Source organism: Phyllopteryx taeniolatus, chromosome 1, assembly GCF_024500385.1.
Source record: "Phyllopteryx taeniolatus isolate TA_2022b chromosome 1, UOR_Ptae_1.2, whole genome shotgun sequence".
NCBI lineage: Eukaryota > Metazoa > Chordata > Actinopteri > Syngnathiformes > Syngnathidae > Phyllopteryx > Phyllopteryx taeniolatus.
Genome location: NC_084502.1, coordinates 37,198,474 through 37,225,018, shown reverse-complemented (window position 1 = coordinate 37,225,018; position 26,545 = coordinate 37,198,474). Strand labels below are relative to the sequence as shown.

Sequence of the window (26,545 nt, the reverse complement as noted above, 5' to 3'; positions counted from 1 at the left end):
CACTGTTCAACTCTTTCCAACTGAAAAATGGCCGAAATGTAAAAGATCATCTCTATGGGCCTTTTTCAGTGCATGCTTTATACTTCCAACCTTGACCAGACTTGTAATGTTGAGGAAAAGTAAGATCTTTATCGGGAGAGAGCTTGCTGTTCAGAAAGAAAAAGAGAGATGCATTAATATCAACAGTACACACAAAAGCAATGTAAATATTTGCGACTGAAACATAGTTAAAATATGATTTATTTTTTCATCTTTTGTCAGAGGCCAATTACCTCAAAGGACACATTCAAATTATGTACACATTTACAATTTATTACAACTGATGACAATCTAATCACCTTAGCGGGTGATTCTGAATGTAATACTCCAATTATCACGACAACAAAAATCACAAGTGATGGTAGAGTTGGACTGAGCTCCCAAAAAGCATTGAAGAATCTCTTCACTAGAAAAACTGGCGAATAGGCAAATTAAATGACATATACCATTGTTACCGATACTACCTTAAAAAAAATACCAGGCCACGGTGGCAGCAGCTTGTCCAGACTCTTCAACCTCCACCAGCAGAATCCACTTCAGCAATAAAGAAAAACAGGTGGCTCTAAATGAAAGGATTCTTTTGTATTATGGTGCCGGTTCACAAAGAGAGGTATTTGAAAGAAGAAAAAGATAATAAATCAATCTGAATACTGAATGTTTCAGGAATCTGAAAGCCAATTAAAAATGACTCTTTGTGGACCTTCACCGCCATTTATACATCATCTGTACTATTTCATTGAGATTCTTTGACTTAAACAGTTTTTACAAATTAGCTATGACCAAAATGTCTTTAACATAACTGAAAATGTCTTTCCGCTCTGATCCTTACCATGGAGTCAAGCAGGTTAAGGTGTTCAGAAAGCCATTCATCCCTCATGGTAGATCAACCATTACCTAGAAGAAACTGTCAACAAGGTTTAGCAGTAACGGGCACCCAAGCCAACATGTTGTCAAACACATGCACTATCAGCAAGTCCGACATATAATTAATTTAACAGTCTCGTCCACCATCGAGGTGGTCAGTACATTGAGCCATGTCTCAATATGTGAAATCAGAGGTAAGTACTTGACCCTACATTTTAAGAGATGTGCTTGCACTTGCTGCACACTTAGTGCAGAACTCCACTGAGACATGGTTCTTGTCCACGTGGAGGCACACGCCACCGGATGTCTCTTTCTCCTCCACTTTCACACGTTTCCGTGGCAGAGCGTAGTCGTGCTCGTTTGAGTCGGCGCCCTGGAAAAGCGAGGAGGATAATTTCATGCCATTCACACCGCTCAGCCGTGACAACAGCTGAGCCAACATGCTCTCATTGGCCAGCACGGCTCGCAGGTACCTGGTCTCATCTTCCAATTCCTCCACTCTTTTGGTCAGATGAGAGTTTTCTGCTTTGAGCATGCAGTTTTCCGTGGACATGATGTCCACTTTTTCTTCCAGGCTGTGAACATATTCTTTCTTTTTAAGACGATTTAACCTAGCAGCGACTGCATTTTTGTTGATCACTTGGCTTGCTTGCTGATGCTTGTTCCTGATCTTCAGGGCAGATGACACTTCAGCTCCGGAATCTTGATTCTTGACGCTGTAAAGATTACCAAGCTCAGTGTCGAAGACTGGCAAGGTTGTCTCTCGGTCAAGAATCCATTCCAGGTCTTCTATTCCCAACTGCTCGTCGAGGTCCTTCTCCATTTTGTCAAAATCATCAGCTGGGAACTCCTCAGGGAAACTTGGGAGATCTTCTATAGTTTTCACAGCACTGCTCACTTCAACCTCCAGGGACGTCACTCCAGTGTTGCAATTGCCTCTTCTCCTGGTTATCATTGTGTTATGCGTGTTGTGTGGAATGTTAGGAATGAGGTCCAGATGATGCAGAATTTGGACCTGTAAAGATGAACAAAGGCGGCAATTGTATTTCATTGTAAAATAACTTTTCAGCTTAGTAAAAACACGTAGGCTGCACGTACACATTGCAGGTCCAAATACCACCAATTTCGGTTTCCTGCCTATGCCCCATCAATCTACATGTACTTCATTAGATACACCTGCACAATCGAATTACACTGAATACAAGATGTATCAAAAAATCTGCCATTATTATGATACTGCATATATTTGTACACCACTACTATAAATAAACCTATTTAAATTTTTTATTTTTTGTGCAAAATGAGCAGCAGGATATTTTCAAAGGCAGAATATTTGACAGTTCATTCATATTATATACACACAGTGGAATCTCAGTACACAAACATCCCTGTTTACAAAAAAAACCAAATATTTACTATCATTTTTGGACAAATGTGGCTTGGTTCACTAACTGCTATGCTAGCTTTTGTGGTTACGTACTAAATGAATTTTCACAGTGGCGTAAGAATACTGCAACGCCCTCATATGTGATCAAGGATGACAGTCGCTGATTGCACTTCAGTCGCTTTACTAACATGAACACTAACAGAATGTACATTGATACAAGAGCAGCTATCGGCTACCAAACACACCCAGGCACTAAACAACAGACTCCGACTTGAGCCAACATTCAAGTTTAAATGTCCCTTTCCATTTTCATCTGAAATGTTCGCCACAGCTGCCAATCAGGATCACCATGTAAGGCAGATATTACAATATGTTGCAATGCAACACAAGGCACGCTCAGTTACTGCCGTACTTACCATTTTTTAAATTTATTTCATATTTATGGCCTACTAGTGGTTTTCGTACGAATATTTACTGTAATTATGACTTTACAGAAGCATTACGAGGTGAACAGCGTGTCCCGAGACCATTAAGAATATTAAATGGCGTGCTGCTGAACCATTAACAACATTACAATGAACAATAAATAGTTGTTAAGACATGTTGCGTCCCAACAGCGCAAACGTATTAAGGCACCAACATTTTCAACGGCGTTCATGGTGAGGCCAACTATACATAACGTCTTGAACAACGTTACTTCTCAACTCCAACCGGAACTAGTCGAAACAGCACAAAAAGTACTTTTTAAACCTCTCTAGCACATGTACATTCCAATTAACAATACCATTGGTATGATATATTCAAGCATACAAACGCTATGCTACGCTAATATTTTGGACGAAAATTGTGTTTTTCTCCCCCCCCCCCCGTAAACTACAGAGTTAGCACCGTGAGCAAATTAACAAGGCCCGGATCAAAGCCGTTACAACCCTATGGGCGAAAAAACATCCATTTTAATCGCAAATGATTGTATTGTAGGAAAAATGTAGTTACAGGAGCCACGTAAAGCAACGTTGTTGTTTTTTTTGTCCTGTTCGGCTGTTAGTTAAAGCAAAAAGGAGGATCCGTATCCCTTTTATGCCGGAATAGTTTTAGTGCGTCACAGTGGAGTTTTTAAGGTGCCGCTGTGGTTTCTTAGTATTATAATGAATATTTATTGAGAACGGCTCAATAAATACGGTTGAGAATGGCTTTTTGAAGCGGTTACCAAATCCAACCGCGTCGTTTTTGTTAGCGTTTGCTAACACGAGTTAGCTAGCACCATGCAGCGCTAATGCCTGGATGACACAACAGTTTCGAACTGCGTTACATTTACCGTTCTTCTCAAACGTGGACAGTGTAGCGTTGATATAGACAGGTGATCGTGGGTTACAGATGTCCCACTGTATGATTATTTCCTCGGTAGCTCACAATTAGCTAATCCAAATGTGGCGTGTTGAAGAATACCCCGGAACGCCTCGCGAGTCGCAACTTCCCAACTCAATTTTCAACATGGCGGCGCTGCGTTTGGTGACGTTAGTAATGGTCAACATTATTTTTATTTTTTTTAAATACAACTGTTTTATGTTTCTGATACTGCTTCGTCACAACGTGTGTACATGCATTTCGACGTCTTGCAAATCATCACAGCTCTAAATCTTGGTTATAAATTTTGTTGGAAAGAAATATTGTACTGGAGTTGAAAAAACAATATTAGACACAAAACGTATGCCCTGAATTTAGCACTAAACAGGTGTATATAGTCACCCAAAGTTTATAATATTGGACTTTCAGGTGAGATTTCAGAAGATACCTGAAATACATTATACACTCTGTAGGTGAACTTAATTTAACCTCTTCTAAACTTTTTAATGCACGTTCAACTGTATGTTTTAGTACTTTCCACAACTTGCTGTTTACTCACGAGGAACTGAAGGGCAAAATTCACAACAGGTGTTTGATCCATGAATCATCCAATAGATTTTCAGGTTCAAATACAATTGGTATTTAAACAGTCATCGTCATCATGTATCGTGCTGTTCACAATTTGACATCCTGAGACCAAGACAACGGCAAGCAATTGATCAGAGTACCTTGCCAATGTGAGGCTTCAAACAGGAAGTTCTCAAAGGGGGGTAACCACTGTGTTTTACGTCATCAGCAGGTTGCAACAGATAAGAGACCAGAAGAGTCACAGAAAGTAAATAGAGAGAAAAATAATAATAATACATTTTCAAGGACCAAACAACTTCTGTGAATTCTGCCATTATTCAGCTCCAGTTAAGATAGCACGTTGTACAAAATGTACTGAAACGTTTGTGTTCGACCTGTGCATTCAAACGTTTTGAGAACATCAAATGAAGTTCATAAAAGGTGAGTAAGTGTAAACATCGTGCCACATCTATCGTCTGATTCACAACAATCAGATTTTTAATCAATAAAACAGAATTAATTAAACAGTATTAAGCAGAATTAGAAAGCCTCACAAGTGGCATGCTTCCTCCCACAAAACTACGCTTCTTAGGTTTATGGATGATTTGAATGGTTGTTTGTCAAGATCAGGGCCAAGGACCCCATGAGTATCCCGCCGGCCTGTTAAAAAAAATAGCTCACTAGTGATGGGACATTGTGATTTTCAAGGAATGTTCTAGAAGTGGGCGGCACGGTGGACGACTGGTTAGAGCGTCAGCCTCACAGTTCTGAGGAGCGGGGTTCAATCCCCGGTCCCGCCTGTGTGGAGTTTGCATGTTCTCCCCGTGCCTGCGTGGGTTTTCTCTGGGCACTCCGGTTTCCTCCCACATCCCAAAGACATGCATTAATTGGGGACTCTAAATTGCCCGTAGGTGTGAATGTGAGTGCGAATGTTGTTTGTTTGTATGTGCCCTGCGATTGGCTGGCAACCAGTTCAGGGTGTACCCCGCCTCCTGCCCGATGATAGCTGGGATAGGCTCCAGCACGCCCGCGACCCTAGTGAGAAGCCGCTCAGAAAATGGGTGGATGTTCTAGAAGTGATCATTTGAAAATGTAAACACTGGCAGAGCTTTATAGAAATAAAGTGTTACATATTAATTTTCATGTCTTCTAATTATTGTGAGAAATAATGAACAAGATCAGTGTTTTTCGATAAATGAAGATTATTAATTGTTGATAACACATTATTAAAGGTAATTTGAGCATATTTCAGAAGTGTGTATCAAACTGGTAACCCTTCACATTAAGTAGATCTCAGTTTCAAAAAGGTTGGTGACCCCTGGTCTAGATGTATGCTGCAATTTACTGGCGATCAGTCCAGGTTGCACCCCACCTTGCGCAAAATCAGCTGGGATAGGCTCCAGCTCACCCAAGACCCTAATGACGACAAGCACTATAAAGAAAGAAAGAAAAAAAAGGATGGATATTAAATGCACTGCCAACACGTTTAATTGGCCACAAGGATAGATTTTATTTTTTTTTACACAGCACCTCGTAACATTTGTATGGTGAAAGGCGCTTATTATGAAAAGTGGAGAAGGAAAATGCCATTTTCTTATTTGGCAATGGTTGTAAAAAAGAAAGTACATAGAAAGTGTCTGTTGCGTCTCTCGAGCAAAATTCTTTAATGTTCTTAGTAGACTTTACACCGATTTTATCGGCCTGATCGGTATCGGCCGATAATTAGCATTTTATGCTGATCGTCTTTAATGTCATAATTCGATGATCCGTTCAAAAGACATTGACTCCGCGTCGCCTTCGTGCACAGTATATTTGAATCCAAAACCTAGTTTATTTTTAGCCTTCTCGCGTGTCTTTTGACGTAGTACTGTAAATATCTGACGGCCAATAAAGTTGTTAAAAAATAAATAAAACATATCTGCGGTGTGGGAGAGACAACACGTCTGAGACAGACAACACGTAATGCCCGGATCAGACTAAAAGACAAATTTGCTATTTCACAATTGCACTGTCAGACTACTGCAATAAAATCTTGTATTCCGATACCACTGCATCCCAATTTTTAGGATCATTGGGCTTTATCTTGTCAACTCAAATGTGACCGGATACACTCGTTACCACGGCAACAACAATCGATCGCGTTGTGTGTATTATAAGAACTAAATGGGGGGAAAACGTGTTGGTGGTCGCCGGTGCTCAGGAGAGGAGGTTCATTTAAGACTTACTTCAGGTATGTTCACATACTTTTAATACTATACAGCTCGCAAGCAGGCAACAAAAACATTATGTAGCCTAGCAAGCTAGTGCTAGCACTAACGGTTGTACAAAAACATGCCGCCGTTCTGTCGAATCATGCTGTAAAGTTTCGGTGTGGGTTCAGTCATTTGATTACAATACAGCAATTTAATTACAATGAGTTGGAACCCATTATTTCTGTCACGGTGTAATGTTGGTTTGACCTGACTGATTAGAATACACGATCTGACTAGAGTAGTGATTTCCAAACTTATGGAGCCAAGGAACATATTTTACAATTGAAAAATCTCACAGCACACCAACAAACAAAAATGTCACAAAAAGTGGATACATTAATTACTGTATGTACTTCCTGCCATCTGATAGAAGACCATTCATTTGTTCTGTCACTATGCCTCACTGGCATAAATATGAACAAAGATACATTATGTATTGTAAATATAATTTTTTGGAGCAACTAAGTACACAAATATATACAGTAAATGAACAGGTCATTTAAAAAGACACATTGCTCCATCTTATGATCGGATTGGTGATCGTTTTTTTAAACTCGCTGATCGGCCCCAAAAATCCTGATGGTGTAAAGCGTAGTTCTTAGAGCTTTGTCATGAGAACATCTTTTTCAAGTTTTGGGACTATTGGTCTGAGATCACACATTTGAAAATGTATTATTTTCTGACATTTAATACTTAATTATTAATCTGTAAATAAAGGACTATGATCAATTGTTGTAAATGTTTATCATATTAAGCAAGCAAGAATACTGATCATGTGTAATCCACTAGATAACGGGCTTTTAACAACAAGCTCGTATAGTTTACAGCATTTTAATGAGACTCAAAAAAGTTGTAGTCCAGTTTTGAGCTTGCTGAGGTCACTGTGGCTCCAAAGAAGACCATCAGCTGTTCTTGTGGAAGCAGAAGGTCCAGAGACACTCTGTGGTGTGCTGCTCTCCAACTCCACTGGCTGGTCAAACACGCTCATAGTTGAGTAATTGTCCACCATCAGGCATGAGGGCACATCTGACTGGCCGGGGACTTTTCCAAGAGGGTAATTCTTCCACAAAACTTCATCAATGCACAGTTGCCACGAGGAACCTTGAAGCAACTCTGCTTTTTCCACCTCTGCATTTGACCATTTGTTCTCCTCTCCTGTTCGCTTCTTCTGCGGTTCCGACTGCGATGGGTGGCCGTGGCACCTTGAACGCTGCAACTTGTCATGCAAACTCTCCAGTGTGTAAATAGGCCACTGTTCCTGCTCTATGTCCGGTTCAGAATGTTCTGTCCGAGTGTAGATGGAGCAGAGCTGCAGCAGCCTCTGCTGGGTTTCCATTGGAAGAGGATGGTCCATGTCCTCCAAGACTAAGTAGAGCAGGTGAGGCGTGCTGGCACAGGGAGCATCCAGGCAGGCGGACAGCAGCTTCTGCCATCTCAGCTGGATGCGGTGGAGAAAAATCTTGTCCTTCATCCTGGCTTTCTTCTGTGCCTTTGTTTCGAAGTGATAGTCACTTTTTTTACTATTACAGCGCATTACTTCTGAGATCCACCCAGAAATGTAGTACTTCCTGTGCTTGCTCTGCTCACTGGAGAGAAGCTTGAGTTCAGCAAATAGTTTCTCCAGGAAGAGATGAATGAAGCACAGCGAGTTTAGTGTTTTCAGGAGGGGAAGCCAAAAATGCAGGAAAGCTGGAGGGAGTTTGGGCTCAGTGGGACAAAACCAATCATTATCAGAAGTGTCACAGCCTAACGATGACAGTTGTTCAGATGTAGGAATTAGGAAACCATCTTCTAAGAGGACGTCAATGAGCAACTCATCAAACTCCTCAGAAAAATGTTTTATCTCAGCGAGTATCCAGCTCATATCAGCCAAAGGGTCAGGCCATGTGTTTTTGTCTTTTCCTTCATGAAGGCCCCCATAAGCATCATATCGCTCCTTTTCAAAAGAAATCAGAAGGTCCCTTGCATTCTTGTAAGCTTCCTTTTCTTTTTGCCGTGCAATGAGCTCATCTTCTTGCTGCTTCAGGTCCAACTCTTGCCCATACTGTGCCTCCCAGTCCGCACTGGGGCCTCCTCCCAACTGTCTGGACCAATACTCCTGCTGGAGCCACTCCAGAATCACCTCGCATCCCTTTCGGCACCATTTCAAAGCAGGGAGTTTCCGATGAGTGACGTCATGCCTTAGATTGATAATCCATTCTGGGATGTTCAAGTTCCCGGCCAGTCTCCTTAACGGGCGGGCAATTTTTCCTTGTTGGCGTTCGGTGATCAAGTTCGTAAACCTCACCAGGGCAGCCCCATAAAGCAAAACCAGGTCATGAGAGTCCAGTTTTTCGGAGCGGTCCAGCACCTGACACCTCACCAGGTCCGCGGTGCAGTCCATTGCCACAGGAGTACTGTTGGCATACCTTGCTTTCCACGCCGATATCCGATGAAGACCATTCCTCTGCAAGGCGCAATCCTTGGAGTAAAGATATTCCCGTACTTGATCCCATTCGGCTTTGTTGATCCACGCTACCACATGGCGTTTTTTCTCCGAGTCCTTTCTCTTCATTTTGACGGAGGAGTGAGCGGCGGGCTTGGAGGGAACACTTCAATCCACCACAGTCTCACAGATGCTCTTTGAGCGTAACACCGAAACGTGACGACAGGTACACAACGTTTAGCTATTCTTTTCTTTCCAGCGAGTGACGGCGATTCCACTCGGAAATGGTTCTCTTCTTCGTATGCTTTCTAACGACTTGCTGGCAAAATTGTAGACTGGTGTGCTCCATGCTGCCACCTGCAGACAGGAGAGGGGAGGCGCGCATAGCCGCGCCTCCACCAGTGCGCATGCGCGCCCGCTGTCAACGAAGAAGAACATGGCGGCTGTTTCGAATGAGGCTGAGCAGGCTCAACGAATTTTTGCACGCCTGCAGGTAAGTTATTTACTTCGCTTAAACGTCAAACATCAAATACACGTTGTACATTTGGGGCATATTATCTTCTGTTTAGTCTTAGCGAGAATATTTCGACTCACAACGCACGGAGAAGCAAATAGAAATACGGTAAATCGTTTTATGCGAGTCTGTTTGCAAATAGTGGCGCGTTGCGTCGTTATCGCTGATAAACATTGATGTACCAAAATAAAAAGTTGGATATTCCGATACTACGGTGAATCATGCACATGTACGCATGTATTTGAAAAAGCAATGGGATGGGTTATACCTCCATGTATTGGTTGATTGTACTTAGACAAAGGAACACTGAACTCTAGTTTCCATGTTAACAAAAAAAAAGCAGTGGGAAGAAGTCTAGGCTTTTGATATGCTACCTCTTCTCCATACTCTGCTTCCATGAGGTACGAATAACTATAAATAAGGCACAAAATGATAATAATATAATATGTATACACATCACATTGAGAAATTGCCATGGACAAAGGAACCAAACAATAACAAAAACACAACATGGTCAATTACCAAATAGCTAAATCATCATCATCTTCTTTTCCTTTCGGCTTGTCCCCTTAGGGGTTGCCGCAGTGCATCATCCTTTTCCATGTAAGCCTATCTCCTGCATCCTCCTCTCGAACACCAACTGCCCTCATGTCTTCCCTCACGACATGCATCAACCTTTTCGTTTTTCTTCCTCGCTCTCTTTCCTGGCATCTCCATCCTCATTGTCCTTGTACCAATACAGTCACAATCTCTCCTCTGAATGTGTCCAAACCATCCAAATCTGCTCTCTAAATTTGTCTCCAAAACATCAAACCTTGGCCGTCCCTCTGAGGAGTTCATTTCTAATTTTATCCAACCTCCTCACTCCTGGAGAGAACCTCAACATCTTCATTTCTGCCGCCTCCAGCTGTGGTTCCTGTTGTCTCTTCAGTGCCACTGTCTCTAATCCATACATCATGGCTGAGCTCATCACTGTTTTATAAACTTTGCCCTTCATCCTAGCAGAGACTCTTCTGTCACATAACACACCTGACACCTTCCTCCACCCGTTCCAACCTGGTTGGACCTCTTTCTTCACTTCCTGACCACACTCACCATTGCTCTGGACTGTTGACCTCAATTATTTAAAGTCCTCCACCCTTGCTATCTCTTCTCCCTGTAGCCTCCCTCTTCCCCCACACCCTTCTCATTCATGCACGTATATTTTGTTTTACTTCGGCTAATCTTCATTCCTCTCCTTTTCAGTGCATGCCTCCACCTTTCTGTTCCTCCACCTGCTCCCTGCTTTCACTGCTGCACGATGCCATCTGCAAACATCATGGTCCATGGGGATTCCAGTCTAACCTCATCTGTCAGCCTATTCATCACACTTCACCACACTGTTCTGCTGCTCTCATACATTTCCTGTATTATTCTAACATACTTCTCTGCCACTCCAGACTTCCGCACGCAGTACCACAGTTCCTCTCTGGGTACTCTGTCATAGGCTTTCTCTAGATCTACAAAGACACAATGTAGCTCCTGACCTTCTCTGTACTTCTCCATCAATACCCTCAAGGCAAATAATGCATCTGTGGTACTCTTTCTTGGCATGAAACCATACTGTTGCTTACAAATACTTCTGTCCTGAGTCTAGACTTCATCAACTTTATTCTTCTATAGTTCCCACAGCTCTCATATCACCCTGATTCTTAAAAATGGGCACAAGCACACTTTTACTCCATACTTAAAGCATCTTCTCACCTGATAGAATTCTGTTAAACAAGCTGGTCAAAAACTCCACAGCCACCTCTCCTAGATGCTTCCATACCTCCACAGGAATGTCATCGGCACCAACTGCCTTTCCATTTTTCATCCTCTTTAATTCCTTTCTAACTTCCCACTTACTAATCATTGCTATTTCCTGATCCACCACACTTGCCTCTCCTACTCTTTCTTCTTTCATTTTCCTCATTCATAAACTCTTCAAAGTATTCTTTCCATCTATCTAGCACACTACTGGCACCAGTCAACACATTTCCATCTCTATTCTTAATCACCCTAACCTGCTGCACATCCTTCCCATCTCTATCCCTCTGTCGGGCCAATCTGTATCGATCCCGTTCTCCTTCTTTAATGTCCAACTTGGCATACATGTCATCATTAGCCTTTGCCACCTATACCATCGCCCTATGTTGCATCTCCATGTAGTCCTTTCTCCTCTCCTCAGTCCTGTCAGTGTTCCACTTCTTCTTAGCTAACCTCTTTCCCTGGAGGGACAATGTTGATTGTACAAATGTTGCAGATACTCCTCAGTCAGTGTGCAAATGGGGCAGCCTCAATTTCAAGTTTCAGCCTCATCACTCAATCTGATACCCTTTTCACCTCCAAGACATTCTTTGCTAACTCTTCTTTTAAAATAACCCCGACTCCATTTCTCTTCCCATCTACACCATGGTAAAATAATTTTAACCCTGCGCCTAAACTTCTAGCCTTACTGCCTTTCCACCTGCACTCCTGAACGCACACTATATCAACGTTTCTCCTAATCATCATCTCAACCACCTCCTAAGCTTTTCCTGTCATAGTCCCAACATTCAAAGTCCCCACATTCAGTTCTAGGCTCTGTGCTTTCCTCTTCTCTTTCTGCCTAAGAACCCGCTTTCCTTCGTCTTCGACCCACAGTAGCTGAATTTCCGCCGGTGCCCTGTAGGTTAACAACGCCCGTGCCGGACGTTGTTAACCCGAGTCACGAACGATCTGGTACAGAATTCGTTCACTCATATTTGTTTGGCAAAGTATTAAGCCGGATGCCCTTCCTGGCGCAACCTTCTGCATTTATCCGGGCTTGGGACCGGCCTACATTTTGCACTGGCTTGTGGCGCCATAGGGCTGCATTAAATAATAACTAAACAATAATCAGTTAGATTCTCAAGTGAACATCCTGGTGACTGTCACATTCCTGTTTCATCTCTGCATCCTGTGAAGGTATGATTTATTGCCCCAAGTCTCTCTCTGCACAGTAGCTAACATGGCAAGACTATATAACAGAACAGTATGCAGAGTTAAGTATGATCCAGAACCCGTTTTGCTTTATGTAAAATGAAAATATTTCTTGACCGTTTGGTTTGTATGTACAGTATTTGATGTGACCCCCAGCTGTTTTTTTAAAGACTTTTTTTTGCCTATTTTGTAGTCTACATTTGTTCTGGATTTCTCAAACATTTGTTTTGTTTTATTTCAGTCTGCTCATTTCTTTAGTGATTTCTTCCAGTAGATAATTTTAATTTTTGCTTTATTTATTCTACTACCTGCAGCCAGATTGGTATTGCAAATGAGAATCTTCTCTCAATTGCCTTACCTGGATAAATGAAGGTTAAATAAATCCTCCCCAGAACAGAAATGTCATTGATTGAAATGTTTGTCTTTCTTGAGGCTGTTCCCTGTCCCTTGCTGGAAGGTGTGTACATACAGGAGTCTGACGACATGCTACAGCTACTCTGCACTCCATCCCAGCTTCGCACCGACATACTGACCTGGATCTGCTGCAGGTTACAAAAAAGCGACTTACATCGCTACCTATTAGCATGCACGTCATTAGATAGAAAGCTGTATTAAAATGGCCACTTCTGTCTTCACAGTATTGACCCAAACTTTGCCAGTTTGAAAGAGAAGGCATCAAGAATCAGAGACCCTGATCTATTGACAAACGGTAACACTTTTGTCTTTAAAGGTCCCATGTCATCACAATCCTACTGTTTTATGCATAACATACAGTAGGTCAAAATGAGTCTGGGACCTGGTTTAAATTTGACATCTATGCGGTTTGTGGATTGAATTCAAAAGACGATAAACGCATAAAGCTTGCAAAACGACCGTGTCAGGTTTCCGTCAAAGTTAAGTCGTTATTCAAGTACTTGCCCACTTTGTGGTTGCTACACGCCCACTCATCTCGGGAAAAGGCTGCATCTTGTGCATCTTAAACTTTGCGTCACCTGCCAAACTCACAGGAGTTAAGGAATAAATGCCTACCATTTATTTTGGAAGAGATTCCGAAGCATTTCGGAACCGGAATTGTAATGTGTTCGGGCACATTTTATGGAGGATGGCTTTGCAAAATAAGCTTTCACACAGTGCTGCAAGTGTATTTCTGGGTTTGGAGCGAGCGAGCCATGCAAATATAGTATATTCAATCATACATGTGTTGTGGTTTACAGCAATATTGAAATATATTTATACTGTTGAATGTAACAGCGGTCACTGTTGGCAAAATGTGTGCGAGAGATGAACGCCGCACCACAAGCCGGTGACGTTATAGTGAATCAATGGCACCCACTTTCAAAATGTCCTCCTCTCTTTTACTTCACCCACATGACACGTCCCCTCCTCTGTGAGGCTCTGAGTTGTGAGTAGTGGGCCAACAATCCAACGCTTGGTGAATTATGCTTCACGATAATAGCAAGACCCCTCCACATCGAATAAAATGAACGTGAGGTCGCTACAAATGCTTGGCTGGGCCGCAGAAATATCGCCATTCGCCAACGGCCAATCGTAGCAAAGCTGTTTTCCATATTTTAATTAGGGAAGGTGAGCAATCCAATCAGAGCGAAGCTCATTTACATGTCGCATATTAATAAGAAATCCAGCTGTCTCAAGTCCTAGGTGTTAAAAGACTAAGTATAGCTTGAAAAATAAATTTCTGGCCATTCTAAACCTAAATTATCCTGCCAACCCGATAAAAGGGGATTCAAAATGATTAACTTTTTTTAAAAAAAGATGACGGCATATGGGACCTTTAAGCTCTCTTGTTTGGCTGAGCTTCAGTTTGATTCAGTTGTGGACAGTCAAAAATCACAACCTTGAATAGATAAATGGGTGGCTTTTTGTGACTGCTGGCTTGTAAACAATGGTGACCTCAAGAGATTAGTGTGGATGTTGCCATAGCAGCAGTTTTGCATGTGTTCTGTCCTTCTAAACAGGGATGGCTGCACTTGGCCAGGACATGATGCTGTGTAAAGGAGACAGTCTGGACTTGATCAAGGTGGGACGACTTACAGTATGAGGCCAACAATGTGTCCTCTTGATGATCTTGTTTTGTCCTTGTAATGTTTTCATTCCAATTTTTCTTCCAGGGTGATGCAAGTTGCCACCAGCAACTTCAGTTCCTGGAGCAACTTCTTGATGTGGTCTCGGACTGCAGTGTGTCCACTGTGCATGATGTGGAGATGCTGCTCCAGACACTATTTGCTACCGAGAATCTTCCTCATCTTACACAAATGTTTTCGCCTTCGCTGGACCCCTGTCTTTCAAACGTCATGTATGTTACGCAATTCGAGTCTTTTTTCTTTGTGTGTGTGTGCGTTTTCTTCACCAGCTATGCGCTTCCCAACCTCTCTTTCTATCACAGAGCTTTATACAAGGGTCCCAAATCGACCAAGCCAAGAGGAGACAATGCTGAGAGCATTGCCACTCTTATTCAGTCTACACGCTCCATGCTAGAGCAGCTACAGTCTGAGGTATGCCCTTTATAAGGCTGCTGAGTCACTAATAATCGACAAATCAATTATTTCACATAGGGCTCCACGAGTACTTGGGTATTTCGAGTACCTCGAGTAAATGAAATGCTCAAGGAATTCTCTCTTCATCTAGGAATGGTTTATTTTATTGTGAAGCCCAAGGGATACACGGGCGTTAATGTGGCACCACCTCCTACTATGGAAGAAGAGCTATTTGGTTGACAAAGCGGGAAGATGGCGAAGACCAATAGAGAAGAGAAATGCGAGAAAAATGCCCATACAGACACTAAAAGTATTTTTACACATGGAGGTAGAACTTCATACACTACATTAAGTGCAAGTGGTGCATGGACACACGACTAAACACAAATACTCTCACCAGCACCGTGTCGAAAACTTCACCGACCAAGCAATCACCTAAATACCGCTTAGCAGAAGCTAACGCTACTCTGTACATCCCCCAAAAAAATCAATTGCAGCCCTGCTTACCTTTTGACTTTGACATAACAAGGGCTGTGGGTTGTTCTGCATGATAGTGCTGCTGCGTGGTACTGTTTCAGACAGTGTAGTCTGGCCGTTGCTTGAAAATAGCTCTGGATCTTTGCCCAGCGTAGGGCCCTTTAATCTTAGAAATAGGGCAGATAATGTTTGCCCTAATGCCAAAAGTGCTTTCTGCTCTGCTCAACTCAGTGTGAGTTCCTGACAACAAATGAGGTGCCAAGCGCCCGTGTCTTCACTCCCTGCGCGCTGCGTGTGGCAATGTGTGACCTCCAGCAGCTGATGACCACTTTCTGCCACGTGTATGAGACAGACCTGAGAGCTTGCTGTACGAGAGAGACACCCAACTTTAGCGCAGAGACACAGGTCTTCCAGAGAATATATGAACTCCTGCAAGCTTGCAACACGGTATGCACACACACACACACAGTGTATGCAGAAGATGATCACCTGTCTGGAAGCAGGTGCTCACTTGGATGGCTCTTGTGCAGGAGTTGGAAATGCTGAACGAAGTATCTGACGCATCGGTGACTGTGAAGCAGGAAGTGAGCCAGCTGCGAGCAAAGCTTTGCCAAGGAAAGAAGGGCACTTTATGTGAGTGCTGCTCGCCCATCATACATCCTGAGACTGGTTCCTATCATTGTCTGTATTGCCATATTTTATAGCTGTGATTCCCAACCACTCTTCCAGTGTGCCGCGAGGGATCATCAAGCAAAACTTGAATGTCCAATTTCACTTAAAGCTAGCCATGCGCCGCGGCCAAACTCAGCACAGTGAACCCACGCTATCCGCGGGGGATAGGCCCCAAGCGCTGTCACAAAGAGCAAAAATCTGCGTGTAACTGACGAGTTTGAATTTCAGCAAATAACGGAGGATCCAAAAAGTCTGTGAATTTGTGAATGTGGAACCACGTGTATACAGTATATACGTTGTGACATTTTTGTTTGACAGTATGATCCATTAAATGTATGTATGTATGTACACATACAGGTGCATATTGTATCCCTGTTTTAAAATTTGCCTCTGCAGATCAGTACAGGTTTATTTATAATCTGCATTGGGTCTCAATCTGGCTCTTTTGTGCATTCCATGATTTGGATGTTTTAATTCTTTAAAACATTTCTTATTGTTCTGTGATTCTCAGCTGATCAACTGTATGAACTAACTACACGCTACAAAGACTTTGTCTCCCGCCTTCATTCCTCGGTGGAGCCAACAATGAACAAATGAATGGATCAGTCATCTCATTCCCCCCCCCCCCAAAGGCATGGCTTCCTTTTATTTTACATGTATTTGTGTAATTCTGTTGTTGTTCTGTACTTAATCTGAGAAAATAAAGGCTATTTAACACTGGACGGTGACCAAATGAGACATCTGCACTAGTTAGGATTACAGCACCTTGTCTCTGTGAAGCCAAAACAATGCAGCAGCAATTTGTAATCATATTTGACAAAACTATGTGACATCTTTAATACAAATGCTGTTATTATTTGCTCAGCAACCCTGTGATGTCACAGCGCAAAGTACCAACAAAATGAATGGTTCAATGCATTGGATTTGGTTGTGACTTGACTGGAATTCAGTAATAGCTTTGCTCCGTATAGCTGGCCATAAATGTACATCTTGTTTTAATGTAGTGGATTTTTCCACTTCTTGTGACGGTTTATTAAATATTTCATCAGTAAAAGTAAATAATACATGCATTGTAGGGATGAAATGTTTTTTCTCATAAATGGGATAAAATTACAAACGTTTTTGTATTCCATTTAAAATTTCAATGATCATTTGTACTGTATTTAGTGTCAGAGTAAAACTGCTGTTTTTTTAAGTGCACTCAAAATTAAAAATCTGTGAATAATAGACACATAATAATCCCCTTAAGTGATTATAATTAACTGTATTAATAGTTTAAACCATATCTTTTGTAGGACCCCGGGCCCTTGAGTACCGTAATTTCAACCCTCTGTATGTGTTATGCATATTGAAGAATTGACAATAAAAGGACCTTGTACCAATATACCACAAAGTATGATCCTAAAACACTTGGGAAGCGAGAGAGGATCACAACATTCAACACTTACAAACATACTGTACTACTGTAGACAGTATTTTCCCACAAAAGAACAAAGACTAATAACTGAGTTTTTCTGCAAATAGGGTCTTGCGTGCATTTAAAAAAATCATTTTGGTTGTAGCCGTTTACAACTTTGAATGTGTCAAAGGTGCATACGTAAATACTATACTGCTACTATAATACTTAATTTTACATTTTAGACATTTAAAATAAAACAAGTTGCTATACGTAAGGCGCACAATTTGGTGCTTGTTCATCTTTGCTTTGGTGGAGGTCAGCACACTGCCTAAGGGAATAGTTGTACTGTATTTACATGTTGTGCATGCAAGGAATGAGCTACAGTACAAGACATATTTACAGATGTTATGCTTTATGGACATCTGGAGTCATTACCAGCAACTCGGCCATGGCTTTTACAGGCATGCACCAAATAATTGCTATGCATTTATGAGTTTCGCGGACTCCAAGCTGCGTCTGTTTGGTGCGAGGCAGAGCTGAACGAGTGTCACACACGAGCATGTCTCCCTCCAAGCTCCTTCAGAAGCCTTTCCTGCTCAACCATTCTTTCAGCTCCTTATCAAAATGGCCTTTCACCTTCAGTGTCATCGTCACCTCGTTGACCTGAGTGGGCATTTCTTTGCCAGTCACGTCCTTCAGGTACCGTTTCACGTCTTTCTCCAAAGCCCAGATGTCGCCCTCCACCTTCCGGACCAACGTCATCCTGCGGTTACCGTGGGTCACGTCAGTGTAGACCGGAATGTTGTGCATGCGGGAGCGACGTATCATGTAAGGGAGAGACGGCGGGGACTCTGCCGGCGGGGTCCAGCCAGACGGGGTCGGTCCCAGGTGCTTGGGGGGAGTGGGAACCCGAGACGGCGGGAGGAGCCGCTCGACGAATTCATATTCCTCCGTCGACTCTTGGATTGGCCATTTTGTGGCACAAAGGGACCTGAGGCCCACCACGGAAATAGGAGATCCCGGTGACCCTCTCTGTAAACCAAAGACTCGTCGCGGCGCCACCGAACGAATGGCGAAGTTGGCCGCCATGACTGAACAGGAACGGTCGGTGTCTGACCTGTGAGAGCGGCGGAAGTCATACAAGAGCTTCCAGTAGTCAGTTTAGCGTCGAGGAGTTCCCCCATTCTGCACTGCCCCCTGCCGGAAAATGTTGAAACACCGCCCCAAAGTGGAGCGTTCTCTTCTGGCTAGCAGAAGCGCTGACCGCTGATCTCAACCTCATTCTAATATTTGTCCCGAGAAATTGTATTTATTTATTGCCAACAGTATATTCTCTTAGGTTTGTACAATTTCTCTTGGCTTGCACTGCTTCCAGTATGTGTATGACGTGGATGTGCTGGAGTATTTTTTGGGTGAGCACCGCAGCGCACCACTCACATACTGTATAACGATATCGTCACAACAATCGCAAGTCTCCTCTCCCAAATCGTGCTGCCCATTAAAAATAAAATAAAATACAATTTAAAATTATTATTATTTTTTTAATTCATGGGTAAACGTTTTAAATACTGTTTTCATCAAATGTCATGATGATTTTTCATAGTGATGTCTAAATGTGGCTCATTTGACATTGTTAAATATCAAACATCAAGAGGCTTATACAGTATGCAGCATTCAACTTTCACGTTTGGCTCACATTTCTGGTGTTCTGGATTTGACCTTTGGCTCCGGACTTTCTTTGTGGAGTTTGCTTTATGTTCTCCCTCATGCTTAAGTGGCTTCCCTCCACGTTTATCCTCACATAGCAAAAATGGGTGAATGTGAATATGAATGCCTGTTTGTTTGTGGCCAACAATGGGCTGGCAACCAGTTCAGGGTGTACCCCACCTCTCAGCTGGGACAGGTTGCAGCATACCCACAACCCTAATGAGGGCAAGTGGTATAGAAAACGGATGGATCATGGAAGAATGTGTTTAATTGCCATCTTATTCATGAACTAGTTATTCATGCTCATTTAATTCAATCATGTGTGAGAATTTAATTATAATTAAGCAATTCAGCCATCCATTTTCTGTACCGCTTTATGCTCACTAGGGTTGCAGGTGAGCTGCAGCCTATCCCAGCTGACTTTGGGCGAGAGGCGGAGTACACCCTGGACTGGTCACCAGTCAATCGCAGTAACCAAGCAATTATTTAATAAAATGTGTATTAATTTGATGAACTAAATGTACACATTAAATGTCTTTTTGAATGATTTATTTGACCGTTATTTGACAAACACACAGTTTGTGGCGTTGAACAACCAAAAGGGAAATCGACTTGGAAATACTGTGAGGAAAATAAATACTTCAACCATCAAGCTTTGCTTGAACTCTTGCTTTTCCTCTCTCTTAGAATCACAGGAGCGAAAAAAAAAAAGAATCACAGAAGACATTTTTATTTATATACAACCACATTGGTCACATGACATTTTCATTCCATCGGCTCTTGTCATCCAAACAGTACAAAACAATTCATCACCTGAGTTTGATTATACTGTATGCTTAAACTTCATTACAAATGTGAGCATGTGTTAACATTACCACCTTTTTCATTTACAATAAATAAATTCACAATCATTTTATGAAATAAATGACTGTAAAAGATTTTGAAAAAACTAAATATTACAGGTGGCGCGGCGCAGAGTAACCGGAGGGTTGCCGGTTTGCATCCCTGCCCCAGCGCAGGTTGTTGTTGTTACGTCCATGGGCAAGATACTTAACTCACATTGCCCATGTACGAATGTGGTTCAATGTTTTGTGGTGGTCAGAGGAGCCATAGGCGCAGAGTGGCAGCCACACTTCCGTCAGACTGGCCAGGGTAGCTGCGGCTACACAAATAGCTTACCACCCGTAGGGTGTGACTATCGACAGGATGAATAATGTGTGGAAAGCGTCTTTGACTTCTTGAAAAGCGCTATATAAGTGGTACGCATTACCATGATTATTATCACACCTGATCTAGATGCAAAGTTTAAACTAAGCATACAAACGTGGAGGAAGGACATTTATTTTGTACGGTTATGTTCCTCATGTGAGTAGTGGCGTCCCTTTTCTCATGTAAGCGGAGGAGCTTCTGGACTTGTTCATCCTGTCTGTCTCCTCAGCTTTTCTCTCTCTCTCGCTCTCTCTCTCTCTCTCTCTCTCTCACTCACTCCCTCTGTCTTCAGTTTCAGGAGTGTTGGCCTGAGAACGCCTCTCGTCATACTTCAGGCAACAACACCAAGCAAGCTCGGGGAAATTTATTGTCAGAGAACAAAAATATGGACCGAGAACGCACACACAACGGAGAGGCCATCGCTCTCAATAAACCCAACGATATAGAGGTATGGAAGATGTGATAGATAGATAGATAGATAGATAGATAGATAGATAGATAGATAGATAGATAGATGATAGCTAGATAGATAGATAGATAGATAGTGTCAAACAGTTCAGTGAAATGTTTTTCCACTGATCTCTAGAGATGAATGAGAGCGTTGTTACCGAAAGAAAGTTGTAGTCTAAGTGTCTTGTCACACCTACCTGTGCAACTGGATTTTGCCGCATGTGTGTGTGTGTGTGTGTAAACAAAGGCCAACAAAACAAAAGTTTCCCTTGCATTTTTTTTAGACTGTACTGTGATAGATGACCTTCCATTTTTCACTTACACTATAGCCAAAGAACAGAATACTTACTGTACATTACTGGTGAAATTGTATGCGAGAGCACGTTGTGTCTTGCTGCCTTTCTCTCTGCCCAGGTGAGTCACTGCCTAGTGCGTGCGTCATTCCCTCTTGTAGCTACACATCTAGTGACGAAACATACAAGCACCTCTCTGGGGTATGGAATAGACAGAGCTGTCAAATGTTCAGGAGCATCCATATTTTGTTACAGAAATCACTGAACACTGACTCACTACGGGCGTAACACCGATTGTTCTGGATATTGGGGGGGGGGGGGGAAATCCAGCGTCCGACATTACCGGCCATTATGGCGCTGTGTCTTCCCACCGTGACGAAAATTGCATGAATGAATTCCATGAAATAAACACTATATTATTTTAAAAAAGGAGAGAAAGGAGAGAGAAAAAAGCTGCTCGGGGGCAAATTATTTTATTACGCCGCCGGGGGACGAAAGTTTTCTTTGCGTCCGGTGTCAACGCATTGTAGGTCACGAATCATCACCTCCATGCTAGCGAATAAATTCCACTTCTTACTGTGGTTCTTACACGTATCGTTTAAGTTATCACGATGGGAGACTGAGGAGTGTGTAGGAAAAGACAGAAAAGCATGATGCTAATTGCTAAGCTATCGTGTCATGAAGTCGCAAAACACCAAATTAAGTGATTGGGTCATACAGTACACTTGTTAGTCACATGGGTCTGGCTGGAACCGCGATATAGCAGTGAGTAACCAAGTTTGAAAAACTAAATAAGCCAATTTGATACACATCTGGAGATAGAAATGTAAAATAATTCACGGCCTCACAAGCCGCCCACCGAACCGGAAATTAATTAATATGTCACTGGAGATGTCGTCTGAGAACGGGGTCGGGTTAAAAGTATATTATTATTAATAATAAATATTTGTAATATGAGATAACCTTTATCAGTCCTACAATGGGAACATTTCCATCATATCGGTAGCAATATTGGATATAGGAAATATAAATATATCATATGAATAGCATGCGAGAGAAGACATCAATACAAGTACATTCACAAAATAGAAATCTCCGCTATTGCCCATACATAAACTATCCCATTCTATCTATCAGCAATGTTATTTGTTTGTTTGCAAAATAGAGTGTTGAGGTTTAATTGACTTTTGAGATCTGTTTAAAGAGATTTAACCAAGACTGAAAACAGAATTGGTAAGGAAAATCTATCCATAGACACAGATATTTTTGACAATGCCACAACAAAATCTCATATACTTTGATTCAGGCTGCAACTGTGTCCGCCAATACAAGGTGGATGCAATAAACACTTTAAAAATAACAAATATTGCAGCCATAATATGCAGAATTATTTTATCGTATGACATGCTATACTGCAGTAACTGTCCCACGGTAATGTTCTTGATACAATTTTGAAAATATGGAAATTCAGACCAATTGGGACAAATTGTTCTGGAAATGAATTGAATGCGGAAAAAGTCCCGTATGGTCTGTTTATAAAGCAAGGGAGTCAAATGAATTTTTGTTGCGGGCCACATTGTAGTGATGGTCTCCCTTTAAATGGCCGTTATGACTGTGAACCCATGTGAATGATAATCACCTAATCATATTATTGCAAATTAGAACTGGGTTTGGTAACAACAACAAAATGCTTGTTACTTTATATCGCTATTAAAAGTGAAGACAATTTGATATTTTGGTACAGATTTTGCTAGGAACATGAAATGAACACACATGATTTGCTTTAGCGGGCTTCATGACATAGTAAGGGGGGCCAGATTTGACAACATGCTTCCAACTAACCCACCGTACTGCCTTTGAAATATACAGCTTTTAACTCAGATATATTCATACCCCGGCGGCACGGTGGACGACTGGTTGGAGTGTCTGCCTCACAGTTCTGAGGACCGGGGTTCAATCCCTGGCCCCGCCTGTGTGGAGTTTGCATGTTCTCCCCGTGCCTGCGTGGGTTTTCTCCGGGCACTCCGGTTTCCTCTCACATCCCAAAAACACGCACGCTAGGTTGATTGACGACTCTAAATTGCCTGTAGGTGTGAATGTGAGTGCGAATGGTTGTTTGTTTGTATGTGCCCTGCGATTGGCTGGCTGATAGCTGGGTCGGGCTACAGCACGCCCGCAACCCTAATGAGGATAAGCGGCTCTGAAAATGGATGAATGGATGGATATTCATACCCTAAAGTCTTTATTAATATTATTATTATTATGAAGATGATGATGAATGGGTATAATCTGGCTGGAACTGACAAAAGAAAGTGTCAAATGACTACAGTATTGGAACACATTTGCCATTTTGTTGTATTTATTTAATTATTTTGTACATTTTGAAAATGAATCCTTGATCTTTTGCACCATTCTAAAGGATCCTAGTAATTTCTGTCATCATCTAAAACATTCTAATTAACTATACATTTAGAACATTGTATTTGCTTGGATTTAATATCATTTTGAACATATTTATATGTTGAAAAATAAGGAAAATATCTTACACCACTCAAACTTTTACTATTTTTTGTGTATTTATATTAATTATTATTATTATTATTACTATTATTCCATCCATCCATCCATCCATTTTCAGTAGCGCTTCTCCTCACTAGGGTCGCAGGCGTGCTGGAGCCTATCCCAGCTATCTTCGGGCGAGAGGCGGTGTACACCCTGAACTGGTCGCCAGCCAATCACAGGGTATTATTGTTATTATTATTATTATTATTCATTTATTTATTTACTTAATTATTCTTTTCTTATTAGAGATGAACTGTAGTTGTGTTGGTTGGTGTTGCACTTTTGTTAATTGTAATGTTTGACTTGTTTCGTCTTTCAGAATTCTATTCATTTAATTGTATTTTGTTTAAACGGTAGAGGTGGTTAGCACATCTGCTTCCCAATTGAGAAGTTCTGGGTTCAAATCTAGGCTCAGGCCCTCCTGTGTGGAGTTTGCATGTTCTCCCAAGTCCCCGTGCTTCTGTGGATTTTCTCCGGGTTCTTCTGCTTCTTCCCACATTCCAAAAACATGAATGTTAGTGCCATTAAAGACTCTAAATTGTCCATAGGTCTGAATGCGAGCGTAAATGCTTGTTTGCCTTTGCCCTGCAATTGGCTGGCGGTCAGTCCTGGGTGTACCATGCCTGTCGCCCACTCAGCCGGGATAGTCTCCATCTCACCCTAATGAGGACACGCGCTATAGAAAATGGATGGTTGGATGTTCAAACTAAACCAAAGTGAACTAAACAAATACTACTAGTGTGTCACCTCTGTGGTGTCCTCCACAGGCGACGACATCCCCCTCAGGAAAAGTGTGGCGGCCCATCAACATGAATCACTATTCCACCAAGAAGAGTGCGGCTCAGAGCATGCTCGACGTGGCCTTATTGATGGCCAACTCGTCTCAGTTGAAGACCGTTCTCTACGTGGGGCCTCAATATCATTTCTACCTCCCCCTCATTGTCTTACTGTCTCTTTCCATCACGCTGCAAGTCATCGTGGGTCTACTGCTCGTTTTTATAGGCAAGGAACTGAAAGGCCTGCATTGGTTTTGTCTGTGCGCCATGTTTCATACTGTATGACAAATGAGAAGAATGGCACATTGAAACCTGTCAAACGTTGAACCAAGTCACACTTAGCCGAATTTTAAATGGAAAGAATTCAAGGGTTATATTGTTATTAATCCCGTTTAGCTCATTCCTTTTCTACTACAAAATGTTAATCTTTTTTCCCAAGTGGATTAATTCCCATTCTAAATTGGTTTGGACTGCCACCATTTCCAGTAACCTTACAGAGTGTTACACTATAACATCATATTACCATAAATAACCCCTTCTATGTCATTTGACCAAGGCAGAGCGATTTGAGAAAACAGGCTAAAAAGGTTTGAATGAGCAATTTAGCCGTTTTCTCTACTGCCGTAGTTTGAGTGTGTGACGTGTCACTTGAAAAGAAGATGTTACGTGAGGTAAATTGCTTCCAAGATAGAAGGATCACCAGCTGTAGTATACGTTTCAACAGGTAAGTGAATTTATCCTCCTTGCCGACAGGGTCCGCGGGATTAATTTGTATTTTTTTTAAGTAAATCAAAGAAAAAAACCTGAACCTTTTGGAGTAAAATTGTTTTTGTCATCGTTTTTAGTGCAAATCAGAGGTAGTCAATCATTTTTTTTTGCCACCCAAAAGTCCATGGCACCTATTTGCAAACATTATGAAAATGTCTCATAAGATTCTTTCCTTCCACACTAGTTGGCATTCAGTCTTCCAGTGGAGATTTCTTGCATCATTTTGGCTTGCCAACATTTTCCCCAAAAGTCTTCTTTTTGTATTGGTAATAGTTTCGTTTTGCTTTGACTCTGTACCAACAGTGAAGTACGATTTGAACGATGTGCGTAAACAAGCCAAGTTGAACAGGATGAACAATGTGGCAACTGTCTTGGTCTTCTTCACGGTCCTCATCAACATCTTCATCACGGCGCTGGGCTTCGAGGGACACGCGCTCAGGTGCCGTATAGGCCGCCAAACACACACAACCACATCTCTTGCTTTAATGATACGATCCTCTTCCTCCTCCTCAGGCCACCACCACATGGCATCATGTTAGAAGCAGCACCTCAGATATCCCATCAGCCTTCTGAACGCAACACGACCGGCCTTTGAACCAGCACTTTAATCTGTCATCAAATCCAAAGTTTGATTGTTAGAAGTCATTTTTATTATGTAGATAGCCTTGTTTTACCGCTCTTCAAAATGCTGCATAATTCATAATTTTGTATAAAAATGATTGGGTTCATCTGAAATGAAATTCTCTTACAGTATATTGACAAATCAGCATTTTTTTGGTCATCTCCAATGTAAACAGTGTCGCAGTCTATCATGAGTAAGGGCCATTATTTCATCGGTGGTGCTGAAAAGCATTATTTTATTTTATTTTTTACATAAAACAAGCCGATCGAGGACGAGTTCAAATTACTACGTCCCTTTTCAACTAACTTTCTTAGCTTCCAGGTACAATTAGCCTCATTACACGCGCAAAAGTACTTGGACGGCTGCCACATACAGGAAGCAAACATGTAAGTTTTGGTAACAGCAATAACAGCTTCCACTCCACTAGAACTACTTTGTACAAGACATGATGGATTTTTTTTGTCCATTCATCCAAAAGAGTATTTATGTCTAATCCGGTTCCTGATAAAGACATGAGTCACAAAACCTGCATATTTTTTTTTTTTGGCAGTTTTCCAATCTTTATTGAGCCAAGGCAGAATTTTTTTTGCACACAAAACAACACCTAACAAAAATGTATATACAGTATACTGAAATAATGATCTTGTCTGAATTCACTATACACATACTTAATGTGAAATCTGCCTTTTGAGCACAAATCCATTATTCTGTTGGAAGAATGGCAACGTGGCTAATTGTACC

At 41.8% G+C, this 26,545-nt stretch overlaps 5 protein-coding genes across 9 annotated transcripts; 2 read left to right on the top strand and 3 right to left on the bottom strand.

Annotated features, from left to right (window-relative positions):
* Positions 1-222: 222 nt before the first annotated feature.
* crebzf (CREB/ATF bZIP transcription factor) lies at positions 223-3,797 on the bottom strand. Of its 4 annotated transcripts, none has more exons than XM_061793000.1 (5): positions 3,606-3,797; positions 1,377-1,918; positions 1,116-1,276; positions 869-943; positions 223-601 (listed from the first exon to the last, which is right to left on the bottom strand). In XM_061793000.1, exons 2-3 carry the CDS (start codon positions 1,856-1,858, stop codon positions 1,228-1,230), a joined length of 531 nt encoding a protein of 176 aa, XP_061648984.1. In that variant the 5' UTR covers positions 1,859-1,918; positions 3,606-3,797; the 3' UTR covers positions 223-601; positions 869-943; positions 1,116-1,227. The 4 variants fall into 4 exon arrangements, with proteins under 4 accessions (XP_061648984.1, XP_061648966.1, XP_061648975.1 ...); XM_061792982.1 differs by having other exon boundaries at positions 223-573; XM_061792991.1 differs by having other exon boundaries at positions 869-1,276.
* A 1,874-nt stretch (positions 3,798-5,671) lies between these two features.
* Positions 5,672-9,173, bottom strand: las1l (LAS1 like ribosome biogenesis factor). Its single transcript, XM_061792916.1, has one exon. It carries the CDS (start codon positions 9,005-9,007, stop codon positions 7,295-7,297), a length of 1,713 nt encoding a protein of 570 aa, XP_061648900.1. The 5' UTR covers positions 9,008-9,173; the 3' UTR covers positions 5,672-7,294.
* On the top strand, positions 9,163-16,809 carry haus7 (HAUS augmin-like complex, subunit 7). Its single transcript, XM_061748359.1, has 10 exons — positions 9,163-9,177; positions 9,213-9,371; positions 12,807-12,922; positions 13,013-13,083; positions 14,351-14,412; positions 14,504-14,688; positions 14,779-14,887; positions 15,578-15,793; positions 15,877-15,979; positions 16,530-16,809. Exons 1-10 carry the CDS (start codon positions 9,163-9,165, stop codon positions 16,613-16,615), a joined length of 1,122 nt encoding a protein of 373 aa, XP_061604343.1. The 3' UTR covers positions 16,616-16,809.
* Positions 16,810-17,812: 1,003 nt separating this feature from the next.
* mrpl49 (mitochondrial ribosomal protein L49) lies at positions 17,813-18,573 on the bottom strand. The gene has a single exon (XM_061792961.1). It carries the CDS (start codon positions 18,504-18,506, stop codon positions 17,997-17,999), a length of 510 nt encoding a protein of 169 aa, XP_061648945.1. The 5' UTR covers positions 18,507-18,573; the 3' UTR covers positions 17,813-17,996.
* Positions 18,574-20,614: 2,041 nt separating this feature from the next.
* Positions 20,615-26,074, top strand: si:dkey-93l1.9 (uncharacterized protein LOC562339 homolog). Of its 2 annotated transcripts, XM_061792949.1 has the most exons (5): positions 20,637-20,781; positions 23,734-23,818; positions 24,406-24,640; positions 25,486-25,621; positions 25,696-26,074. In XM_061792949.1, exons 3-5 carry the CDS (start codon positions 24,448-24,450, stop codon positions 25,775-25,777), a joined length of 411 nt encoding a protein of 136 aa, XP_061648933.1. In that variant the 5' UTR covers positions 20,637-20,781; positions 23,734-23,818; positions 24,406-24,447; the 3' UTR covers positions 25,778-26,074. The 2 variants fall into 2 exon arrangements, with proteins under 2 accessions (XP_061648925.1, XP_061648933.1); XM_061792941.1 differs by lacking the exon at positions 23,734-23,818 and having other exon boundaries at positions 20,615-20,781.
* The last annotated feature ends 471 nt before the right edge of the window (positions 26,075-26,545 follow it).